General features: G+C 43.5%; 1 protein-coding gene across 10 annotated transcripts in view; it reads right to left on the minus strand.

The window, feature by feature from the left end:
• The window catches only part of HECW1 (HECT, C2 and WW domain containing E3 ubiquitin protein ligase 1), a 449,514-nt gene that overhangs the window by 94,619 nt on the left and 342,372 nt on the right, over nucleotides 1–12,523 (minus strand). For all 10 annotated transcript variants that reach the window (XM_009452959.5, XM_063814176.1, XM_016957318.4 and 7 more), the window contains 3 exons: nucleotides 10,662–10,812; nucleotides 3,321–3,460; nucleotides 554–675 (listed from right to left, as the gene is read on the minus strand). In XM_009452959.5, the coding sequence (XP_009451234.1) occupies nucleotides 554–675; nucleotides 3,321–3,460; nucleotides 10,662–10,812 (413 nt within the window). The remainder of the gene's footprint in view (nucleotides 1–553; nucleotides 676–3,320; nucleotides 3,461–10,661; nucleotides 10,813–12,523) is intronic.

Genomic DNA, 12,523 nt, shown 5'->3' on the forward strand with positions numbered 1-12,523 from the left:
GCAGAAAATGTTTGTTGAATGGAAAAATTAATGAATATAGTGATATCATGCCATTGCTTTCTTGAAAATACCAAAAAAAGCAATGAAAAAACTACATATGTAAAATCATATGAAATTTAACTTCAGCATGATATTCGAAAAGACCATATCAAAAAGAAACCTAGTTATTTACCTAGAAGAACTCTTCTTTGAAATTGTATCAGTGAAAATGATTTTATAAAATGATTAGGCTGAAGGGAATCTGGCCAATTCATAATCTTGCTCCTTTAAAATTTTAATAATAATAAAAACAGGTTTGTTTCCAAAGCACTTTCACTGACATTAACACATTTCAGCCTTAAAAAAACCCAAAGAGGCAACAGCATTTCCAAATCCAGCCTTTTTCCTTTTTGGGAGACTCACGGATAGTCAAAAGAGTGGACTGAGCTGTTTTCTTTGGTTTTTCTTGCTTATGTTAAAATTCTACCCTTTTAGATCTATCAGATGATTTTACAAAGCTGTGTTTTGGGTCTTGCCGAGCCAGGCTGCCCCCTCTGCATTTTAGGGCACTCACATAATTGGCGTGCAGCACAGTGAAGAACTCGGGGTTGGTGATGAACTTGACCGCTGGGGACTGCAGCAGCAAGGTGATTTTTTGTGAGTTCACTGGAGAAAGTGACCCTTCTCTCCTTAGATCTGAAAAAAAGTGAAGCAAAGCAACAGAATGCATTGGGAAAAAGGCATTTCAACCTCTGTACTTCGCTCCTGACGGCGGCAGCACACAAGCCTTCACCCACACAGCAGACTGTTGGATTTAGGCCAAGTGTCATTACTTTATGTATGTCAGTTAAGAATCATCATTTCCTTAGTAGTGTTTCGCATAACTTCAGTAAGGCTCAAGTCCTCCAACATCTCTTCCCTTTTATCACAATGATTTTCTTTCTTTTCTTTTCCCTCCCTTCCTTCCTTCCTTCCTTCCTTCCTTCTTTCCTTCCTTCCTTCTTTCTCTCTCTCTTTCCCTTTCTTTTTCTTTCTTTCATCTTTCTTTCCTTCTTTCTCTTTCTTCTCTCTCCTTCCTTCCTTCCCTCCCTCCCTCCTTCCCCCTTCCTTCCTTCCTTCCCTCTGTCCCTCCCTCCTTCCCCCTTCCTTCCTTCCCTCCCTCCCTTTCTTTCTTTCTTTCTCTTTCTTTCTTTTCTTCCTTTCTTCTTTCTTTCCTCTCTCTCTCTCTCTCTCTGTCTTTCTTGAGACAGCGTCTCGCTCTGTCATCCAGGCTGGAGTGCAGCCGCGCAATCGCAGCTCACCACAGCCTTTAATTCCTGGGGTCAAGCCATCCTCCCAGATACACAGCCTGCTGAGTAGCTGCGACTACAGGCATGCAGCACCATGCCTGGCTATTTTTTTCTTATTTCCTTCACAAGTCGCTAACCACAGCTGTGATAGATTGTTTGCAGAAAGGACCACAATTCCTCTCCTCCTTGTATCCACACCCAGTTGTATTGGGACTTCGCTGCTCTTCCCCTTGCTGAATTGGGGCTGGCCTTGTGCCTTATTTCAACCAATAGAACATGTCAGAAGTGACAACGGGTCAGTTCTGCATCAGGGTTTCAAGAGACCTGTGTGTCTCCACTCTCTGGTAACCCTGCCACTGCCATGAGAACGAGCTTGGGCAAGCCTGCTGCAAGATGAGAGGCCACAAGGCCACGGGAGCAGGAACAAGCCACCCTAGTGGCAGCCGTCTCAGGTCAGCCTGTGGCCGACTCCGCAGCTGACCCACGATGGACAGGCGAGCCCAGCAGCATCCTGAGGAGCCACCCAGCTGAGCTCAGCTCAAATTGCCAACCTGTAGAACTGTGGGGTAGATGCACGGCTGTGAGTTTCAGCCACTAATTGTGGGATTTTTTTCTATACAGTAAATGCCAACTTATTTAATATCAAACTCAGAAATAAACTTTCTGCTGCTTTTTCCCCATGTTTCTAGTTACTTGGCTATTGTACCATGTCTCTCTCAGAAGTTTGAACAAAGAAATTAATAACAGGCCAGGTGTGATGTCTCGTGCCTGTAATCCTAGCACTTCGGGAGGCTGAGGCGGGAGGATCACTTGAGGCCAGGAATTTGAGACCAGCCTGGGCAACATAGCAAGACTCTGTCTCTACAAAAAATGAAAAAATTAGCCAGGCATGGTGGTGCATGCCTGAGGTCCCAGCTACTCAGGAGGCTGTGTTGGGAGGACTGTTTGAGCCCAGGAGTTTGAGGCTGCAGTGAGCTATGATCGCACCATGCACTCCAGCCTGGGTGAAAAAGAGAGACTCTGTCTCCAATAATAATAATAATAACAGAAAAACCTAAACTAGTCAGTTTAGTTAGCATATCTGGTAAAATGAATAGAAAGGGGGAAATTAAAATTGGTGGTGGAACTGTGGATGTGCATTTTGAAAAATCACATGAAAATGTCCAATATTCTGCATTGCTGTAGACGGCTAAGACCTGGCAGGATTGGAATCCCAGTGCTGCCTGCCCAGATTGTTCTCTAAGCCTTCTTTTGGCAAATAAATCTGCCATCATTTGCCCAACTTAAAAAGAAAGTGGATTATTAGGATGTCACTGTGATAATCTTATCTCATTACAGGTTAAAAAAAAAAAAAAGTGGAAGCCAGTCTCATGCCTTTTGATTATCCTTGTCTGAGTTCCTCTTGGGCAAATTCAAAGAAATGAAAACCGTGAAAACCAGGCCCCAGGTGAATGCCTACTGTAGTGGGAAAAAAATTCCCTCCTGTGGCATGCTGGAAAACCTCTTCACTCCCAGGTTCCTCTCTTGGGGGAATTGAATTTTATTCTACAAACAAGTGATTATTCCTAGTGTTGTCACATGGCTCCTTTGCAATATACTGTGAATTTTTATTGCATGTTTTATTTATAAGTGAAAAAATCCTTAGAACGCCAACAAATACAATAAATTTACTTAACAATAACTTATAAATAAATAAAACATTTACTTAACAATAAATGATTGAGCCACTGACAAAGTTGCCTTGCTCCACAAGCACTGTAGCAAACTCAGCTCCATCCCCAGAATTCATCTGCTTTCCTGTCTCCAGATCCCCATGCCAGGGTGGTGGTGTTTCCTTTACTGTGATCACTTCTCCTAAGTTTCCTGGTGGGAAGCTCATTCTGTCTGCTTTCCCTTGCGGGCACCAGGCATGCCTCTGTCCTCCACCCTGGCCTTCCACTCTCTTCACCCTGGGGCACATTGCTCCCCATGAGGCAGGGTGGGAGGCTTGTAGCCCTCTGTCACACAGCCTCTGGAAGCCATCACAGGTTGTGGGGACCCCTCCTCCAATACCTAAGCTGGACTGGGAAGATTCGGCTTCTGAGTCACTCCCTCCACCTCCGCCTCCTCCTGCTGGGGCTTGCTCGCAGCTTTGGCTGCCAGAATCTTCTTCGGACCTCTCTGTTGCAATGGTTCGCTGAATGTTTTGATACCTTTGCATTAGAAAATGGAAAGACAGGAGTTAACTTTGGTTTGCTCCTTGGGGGCCAAAACTCTGAATCAGATAATTGGAGAAATCTGTAAAGAATTGTCTTGAATGTCAGGAAAGAAATGCTTAAAATTCCCACAAGATAGCCAGAACAATTAGCAAGACAAGTATCTCTAAGACGATTCAAGTTCTTTTTGTTTTGCAAGCTATGATGAGTTTCAAGTATGGTGACTTTTAAAAAATCAACACAAATAATAACTAATCATGCAAAACAGCCTGTGCCCTGCATTGAACAAAATCAGGCTAAGTCTAAAATAAGAGTGTGGGAAGTAAATTAAAATGCTACAACTAAGATATCAAATTACCTCAACATTATTGTAATAAGTGTACAAACTGGGCTAGCAGTTCTACTCAGTTTTATTTGTCGGGTAATTGATATAATTGGGCAGAGGTCATGGAAATATTACATCTGATAGCATGCTGGCAAATAAATAAATGTTTTCTGCTTATTCAAAGGCTCATTTTGTTTTTCTTCCCAAGTTGGGGATTTAGTCATTTGGCCTGCCAGCTGGCCACCTTGCCAAATACTAAATATTTCCTAACCCTTCCAATGTGTGCAGGCTCTGTGCTGGACTTTCAGATGGAAGAGAGGATTAGAATATGACATTGCCCTTTAGACACACACAGTCGAGATGTAACAAAAGGGAAATGGGACGGAAGCCATAACTCCAGCCAGGTGAAAGGCTGTCACAGACAGGCAAGAGGTATGTGGGACACAGATGAGGAGACTCCCAAGGTTTGTAAATTGTGAAGCTGGAGTATGAATTTGTTGGGGAGCTTGTTGGGAAAGGGCATTTCGGAAGAGAAACAACATGTACAAAAGCAGGCCACCCTTGGGGAGCTCTGAGATGCCTGGCAGCGGCATCAGGATGTGTGGGCACCTGGCAGGGCCAGGAGACCAGTGGAGAGGGAAGAGGAAGCCCCAGAGGGTGCCCTGCAGTAGGATGGGTGTTATTCTCTAGGCCACAGGTTCCCCAACCTGAGCCACGCAGAATCACCCGCAGGACTTAAAACACAGACTGCCGGCCCCACTCCCTGAGTCTCCGATTCAGTAGGTTTGGTGTAGGGCCCAAGAATGTGCATTTCTTTTTTCTTTTTTCTTTTTTTTTTTTTCAGAATGTGCATTTCTGATGAGTTCCCAGGTGATCCTGATGCTGCTGGCCCAGGGATCAGTCTTGAGAATGAACCATTGCTCTTGGTGATGGGTGGCTGCTAAAAAAAAACCAGGCAGGGCCAGATGTACACGGAGATGGATCATCCAGTGTCGGAGTGGAGAATGCACTGGAGGAGAGGAGCCGGGAGCTGTGGAGAGCAGCTGGGGGCTCCTGCAACAGCCTAGGCTGGAGACTTTCCTGGAGACTTTTTGTCTCCAGGAAAGCAATGAAGGGGTGGAGGGAGGGGGTGAAGAGGAGGAGGAGGATGAGAGACAAGGTAGCAGGGAATAGCCTGTCTCCAAGTGCAGTCCCAGGTGGGAAAGCACGGGGATGCTCGCTGCACAGATGAGGCTCCACTATGGCAGGATTTCTGCAGACCAGTGCCCCGCTCTTTCCTTGACCTTACAGAGGAAAGCTTTCTTACTGTAGTCTCCAGCCATTTGCAAGAGCATCATCTGAGTGATTGTTAAAGTTACAGAAATTGAAGCAAAATAAAAATCTGCATTTCTAACGAGTTCTTTAGGAAGTATTATTTATATCTAGGTTTGAGAACTATTGGTCTAAGGGCTTTCTTTCAGTTTTATTTTATCTGGAGAGACTCCCACTCACTTCTGACACCTTTCAGAAGCCACCTTTGCCTGTAGTGGTTACTGCAAGGCATTTCCTGAGCCGGCCTCTTAGAACAAAATGTGGAAGGGGGCAATGAGCTGAGTGGTGGCGGAATTACAGAGAGAAACATTTGTTGTAATTCACCACCCCGTACATTTGTGGTGGGAGGTTAGAAGAGTGATGGATGGTGAAGGATGGCACTCTGTGATCTTCTCTCTGCTGGGGACTCAGGGAACGTAGCCATGGCAGGAAAGCAGGGGGTGCCAGCAAGAAGCTGCCCAAGTGTGTGACCTTGACCAAGGCAGGGAACGGGGCCTGCCAAAGACTAAGGCAGCTGCTACTGGGAGGATTCCCTAAATGCTTTATGGCAGACTGCATTTCTCAAAATGGTTCAACGATATTTTTAGACCCACATGCTCTTCCAGAACTGTATCTCTCCTTTTAAAAGGTAGAATCCATGTCCCCTTCAACTACCTTGACTAATAGAGTTTGTAACAGTTCGTGATGGAACTTAGCAGCCATCCTCTGAGGCGGCCCAGGCCTCATGGAAAGTCTCTGTGCAGGTGTCCTGGCTGAGAGGCCCAGCCCACAGCCAGCATCAACCTCCTAATATGTGAGTCTCCAGCCCCGGCCACCCTCTGACTGCAACCAGGAGATATTCTGGGAGAGAACTGCCTAGCTGTGCTCAGTCAAACCAGAACCATGAGAAATAATGGTAAGAAGAAATGTTTGTGGTTGTTTTATGCCACTACGTTTGGTGTAGTTTTACTCAGCAGCAGATGCCTGGAATAGGGCTTAGACAAATGCAAGTCGTAGCCTCTCCTTTCCTTCCCAATGTGCAGTAAACACAGCAGAGCATTATGAGTAAATATGATCTTATTTGATGAGGATAATGTCAGCAGTGTCACAATCTACTTCACATGTCCTCAGCTGGACCTTGGTTATTGCAGGCCTTACTGAGTCAACAGCCTCAAATCCTGCATTTGAACCTATGTCTGACCTCTGCCGAAGCACAGAGGCAGTTTGGGGAAGCAGGTCATGCAGTGGCTTGAGGAGGGTCTCTCAGTCTTTCAGGGCAGGACTCCCGAGCTTTAAACAGGAGAGGGAGGCAGCTCTCTTCTATTTCATTAGGAATTATCCATCAATATCCTCCTCCATTTTTTTGTAGCAAAAGGTTAAATATTTATAATAGATAGAGGGCTAATAAAAATTAGCTAGAAAGTCAGCTGAAATACATAATTTGTAAATGGACACACACACACACGCACACACACACACACACGCACGCGCACACACACACGTACAAAGCCAAACAAGAAGGAAAAAAAGCCCTCCAAAACCAAGCCAAACCAATCAGCCAACTACACAACCTCCCCCCTTTAAAAAAGCCCAAGAACAGACAATTCACATGGGAGAAACTACTCCTTATTAAAGAAAAGCTTATGGAAAACAAGTTGACCCTTGCTCCAACAAGTGAAATGTAAGTGGCATCAAAATACGAGGAGCACCTCTTATATCAACAAAAACCAATCAAAAGATAAGATGGAAGTGAAGCTGTAGCTGTTGGTAGAGTAAACCCCTAGAACCGCAATGTCTAATGTAGAAAGCTGTCAGGCATGATACCAAATGCCAAATCCACATTTATCTCCCTTGGCCTAATCTTTTGGGAATAGAACCCTAAGGAAACCCTCCACTATAAGGCAATCTTGATATTTAGCAGGCCCTTGTGACAAAAAACAGTGACAAAAGCAATAAGCAAAACATTCAACAATATGAAATTAGGTTAACTAAACTTCAGCTATTCAGTGGAATACTATACAAGCAATTACACGTTAACCTGAAGACTATGCGGCAATATTAAATGCTTACAGTGTAGTAAGTGAAAAAAGAATATGAAACTAACTACATATCACCATCATAACCATGTAAGAATTGTGCATACATATGGAAATTGAAGATGGATACATGTTTTTAAAAAGCTGAATTGGCTGGGCCCAGTGGCTCATGTCTGTAATTCCAGCACTTTGGGAGGCCAAGACGGGGGGATGACCTGAGGCCAGGGGTTCGAGACAAGCCTGGCCAACATGGTGAGACCTTCTCTCTACTAAAAATGCAAAAATTAGCTGAGTGCAGTGGTGCATGCCTGTAGTCCCAGCTACTCGGGAGGCTGAGGCAGGAGAATCGCTTGAACCCGGGAGGCGGAGGTTGCAGTGAGCTGAGATCATGCCACTGCACTCCAGCCTGGGCGACAGAGTGAGACTCCATCTCAAAAAAAAAAAAAAACTAAATCATCCTTGGGGTAGAGTGTAGATCACTTTTTTCTATTTAAAACTTCTATTTCCCTTAAATTATCATAATTTTATACAAATAATTAAAAAATAAAACTTCAGTTGATTATTTAAAATAAGAATACATATTTATATTTTCTGCTTTTCAGTAAATATTTGTGAAAGTAGAATTAATTAATTCTGGATATTCTGAAAGCATGGGAATTAACTCAGAAAACGATCTTGTACTGAGTAGTATTAAACTTCTGGTACCACACTAGGTGCTGGGAGCAGAAAAGGGTAGAAAGAAGAGTAAGGCAAAAAGGTAAGAACAGGCACAGAGGCAGGCACATTCCAGAAGCTATAGGGGAGGAAGTCACTGGCTCTGTGTGAGGGATTCTGGGACGGCTTCCTGGGGCACGTGACATTGAGTCAGGTCTGTAGGACGAGATGTGTTTCAGGTGGGAGGCAGGTGGGAGGCATTTTCCTGCAGTGGGAGCATGTGGCCAAGCCATAAAGGCCTGGAAGAGTGTGCCGCATCTGGGGAATGGCTGAGTTGGAACATGGTCACTGCGACCTACCACACAAGCTTACACATTGATTGCTATTGTGTACTCTGTACTTCCTAGTTTTATGTCTCCTTGCACAAACACATCTGATTTTCACAATCATCTGGTTCGGCTCAAGGGAATCTCCTTGCAACACTGAATAATACTTCCACATGGCTGTGAGCCAGTAATCATTGTAAATTTCTCTGGATAACTGTGGGTTATCAAAAAAACGACCTTCTGTGTGGTCGCATGTGAGATGGATAGAAGACTGGAAATGTACTTTCTTGGGCTGCCTGTTATCATGCCAAATACAAAAAATTTTAAATGCTTCAAAGCAATAGGTTAAGATAAGTATGGAAAAGTCTGGATACTTATCTGAAGGTTATCTGATCTTCCCTAGGTATGCTTTTTCACAAGAAATAAGTACCTTCTCAAAGTGCTAAATTCCTTTTCTTTTTATCTGTCCAGATGGATGTAGCAAATGCAACTTCCTATTCAGCAAGGTCCAGCTGCCTCTCCCAGCATGTTCATCTCCACTGGAGGGCACAGGAATTTGTATATCAAAGGCTATAAAACTTATTTGGAGACCTGATTCAGGATGGATTTGGCCTAATTTTTATATTATGCAAGCAGATCACCCCGATAAACTTTCATGGGTTTATGCCATAGGTCAAGGTGCTTCCTTCTGCTTCAGATTCATTGTCTTGCTTTGGTTAGTGTTCAAAACAGTACCTCTTATGAATACAGCCTGACGATACCTTCCCCTGTTTCTCTGCTAAACAATTGGAGCTTATCATTTTTGGCAAGACAGACCCAGGGGCTAACTTCTGCCTATGGAATCAACAGGGTCTCTATGTAAGATGAGCTTACTGTGTCTTCTACATTTTTAGTTACACGAATCTTATTGCAATCACCATGAAAGGACTCTCCCATGGATTTTTGGTCCATTCATGTCTAGTAAAACTGGGTTATCAGGACTTCCTCTCTGTAACACGCTTTGTTGGGGTGAGAATGATTGTAAAGTGTGCTGCCAATGCAAGTCTTTTATGGTTTTTGTTAATGACTTAAACACTCAGCTGCTGATGGGGAAAAGTGGAAAGCAAATGTCTTCCAAATGCTCAGGCAATGAAAAAATGTTCTGGTGATTTTCACCTAAAGCATGCTCCTCTATGTACAACAGTAAACAGAAGTTCATTTTTATTTTTTTGTTTCCATGTTTTTTGTTTGTTTTTTTTTTGAGATGGAGTCTTACTCTGTTTCCTAGGCTGGAGTGCAGTGGTGTGATGTCAGCTCACTGCAACCTCTGCCTCCCGGGTTCAAGCGATTCTCCTGCCTCAGCCTCCTGAGTAGCTGAGATTACAGGACTCTGCCACCACGCTTGGCTAACTTTTTTGCATTCTTAGTAGAGACAGAGTTTTACCATGTTGGCCAGGCTGGTCTCGAACTCCTGACTTCAAATGATCCACCCGCCTCAGCCTCCCAAAGTGCTGGGATTACAGGCGTGAGCCACTGCACCCTGCCCCATGTGTTTTTAATAGGACTAAATGGTTTCTCCTCCTTTTCTTTCTGGCAGATAACAGTTAAGTCTCAAAGGCATTTGCTATCAGTAGGTGTGTTCCACAAACCCAGTTCTTCATTCTTTTTCATCTTTCTCAACTTTTCCTTCACCTTCATACTTTTCATACTTGACATGAAAGCAAGACAGCATGTGGGTGCAATTTCAACTGAAGGAAGCCTCAGTTTGCATTCCTGGTAATTAAAAGTATCCTGAAGCTGCCACTCCAGTCTTAAAAAGCAAGATGTCAGAGACAATGCTTTATACTAGCTTACTGCATCATCTCTGACATGAATGGACCACTGTTTAAGCCTGATACTGTTTAAGGCTTTGTTTGCAGGTTAAAAACAAAATGACATCTTTACAATTTCAATAGAGAGGGCCTAGTTTTTCAACAAAATAATTCTCAAAAAATGCTTGTAAACATTTCTTTTTCTAAGATGCAGGCTTTTCAAGAATTATTATTGATGGGCATATATCAATTATGGAATCAGGGTAGGAATGCATACAGTGATTTATGAGACAGTTTATTCTCCAAGCAGCTTTTAGTTTTCTTATGGAACCTATCCTTGGAATGTGTTTAACTGAGGTCTGTATCCTTTTGAGAACTGTATGATGGGTGTGGACCAGTCTGCCAGAAAAATGTGTATCTATGTATAATTTGGGTATAGTGCCTGGAAAGTTCAAGGAACACTGACATCCTTGGTGAACATCCCAGGAGAGGGGCATACACTGGCCCTTGGTTAAAAACTCCTGTTTTTGAGCCTAGGCTATTAAGAAGTTTAGACGATTTCCCATCCTTAAATGACACTCAAGCTTAACTTGTCTCTCGCCTCCAAATTCTAAATCTAGCTTTCCAAATACCTACTAGGAACAGGTTTCTTAAGATACTTAATTACTTTCCAGTCTCCTCATACAGTCTGAGCAGAAAAGTGTAAGGGGAGCGTCTCTAGTTGCCATTCTCCTTTCACTGTGGTTTAGGGGAGCTCATTGCATACTGATCACCAACCGCCTGTTGAGTTGCTCCATCTGCTGGATGGACCCCGATCTCCGCATGCCATCCGGGGTGGCTGCTGCCGTCGGACGCTGCCAGGTGGTTGTGCGGTTCACGTGGTCCACATAAAAGACCCGCCCGTGGCTGTCAATTCGAGCTTCCCAGTCTAGTGTTTAATAAAAAGGCAAAAAGAAAAATCAAGGACAAACTACTGACCCATGTGAAACACATACAACTTCCAGGTCTTCTGCAGGTAGAACTCACCATTGGTTCATGGCTGCAGGCCAGACCCTGCCCACAGCACCTGCCATGACTTCTGGGGCACTGGCATGAACTCGGGAGCTCAGAAAACAATTTAATGAACTTAGACTCTCTGCTGGGCCATATTAAACAGTAATTGTGGTTCCTTGATCAACACCTATGTTAAAATTCTAATACTTTCTTTTTTTTTTTTCTTTTTGAGACAGAGTCTTGCTCTGTCACCCAGGCTGGAGTGCAGTGGTGCGATCTTGGCTCACTGCAACCTCCACCTCCTGGGTTCGAGCAATTCTCCTGACTCAGCCTTCCAAGTAGCTGGGATTACAGGTGCCTGCCACCAGGTCCGGCTAATTTTGGTATTTTTTAGTAGAGACAGGGTTTCACCATGTTGGCCATGGTTGGCCAGGCTGGTCTCAAACTCCTGACCTCAGGTGATCTTCCCACCTCAGCCTTCCAAAGTGCTGAGATTACAGGCACGAGTCATCACACCCGTGATGGTGTGATGGTGTGACAAATATAAAAATTCTAATAATTTATAAAGAGAAAATCTACTGTTTAATGAATTTATTTCTTTAGAAATGTCCATCACCACTGTCACTCTTGTTGGCTACTCAAACGACAGCTGTGGAAGATTGGGGTATCCTCCAGTGCGAGCTGACACTGTGATGCTGGAGAACGCTTTCTTTGCTAAGTCTAACAGAGGGCGATTAGGTTCAGTGGAGAGAAGAATGGCCCTCAGATTAAAGCCAGTTTTAACTACTGTTCTAAAATCTTGGATGTGCGAATTTAGATGACCTCTGTCTTATACTTAGCAAACTTAATAGATTGCCTTTCCTTCTGAGTGGGTGAATGGAAGGAAATGATTGTTAGGGTTTCAAAACAGCCTTTTGATAAGTTGTTAATTAACAGTGTATATTCGACACGCAGCTGTCAAATATCTCTGGCCACCAAACCAAACCAGTAACTAGGAAGTACCCTTTTGTTGATAAATAACCATCACAAACAGTAGAGGGAGCCCGAGATAAAGAAAAGTTCCCTTGCTTCCCAAATTAAAAACAGAAGAAAACAAACAAAAAAAGAAAACAAAAAGGTGGAAGCATGGATGATTCACTACATAATACAGGCAGGGGCTGAGCTGGGGTGAGGTGGGTGGAAAAGAGCTGGAAGCAATGTGTTCACATCTGAGCGAAACAGAGAAGATCAATGCCTGCTGTACAGAGATGGGCAAAGCTTTTAGAGTCCACATATCACATTGTGGAAACAGCAGCAGTGTGATAAAGTTATGCTGAAAATGCACAAGACTAAAGAAGAAGAAGGAAAAGCAAAAGTGACTGCAAAAGGAGGAAAACCATCCAGCCTTTTCAGTGAGAAAAGCCATAGCTTTCAGGAGTAGGTCAGATACTAACAGTTTCATTGAAAACTTATCATTCAGGTAATGACATAGCAACTCTCATTTTTTTAAGGGAAAAAATATATTTGGCATATTTATGGTTTTATATGTACATAGTATATCTGTTTGTGGCATGATGGCTTATGCCTGACCTGATGGATTGTCAAATAATGCCCAGTAAAAACCAAAGTATCCCCAAACACCAAACTTAATTTATGAGAGAAATTGA

The sequence above is a fragment of the Pan troglodytes genome, chromosome 6 (genome assembly GCF_028858775.2).
Source record: "Pan troglodytes isolate AG18354 chromosome 6, NHGRI_mPanTro3-v2.0_pri, whole genome shotgun sequence".
NCBI lineage: Eukaryota > Metazoa > Chordata > Mammalia > Primates > Hominidae > Pan > Pan troglodytes.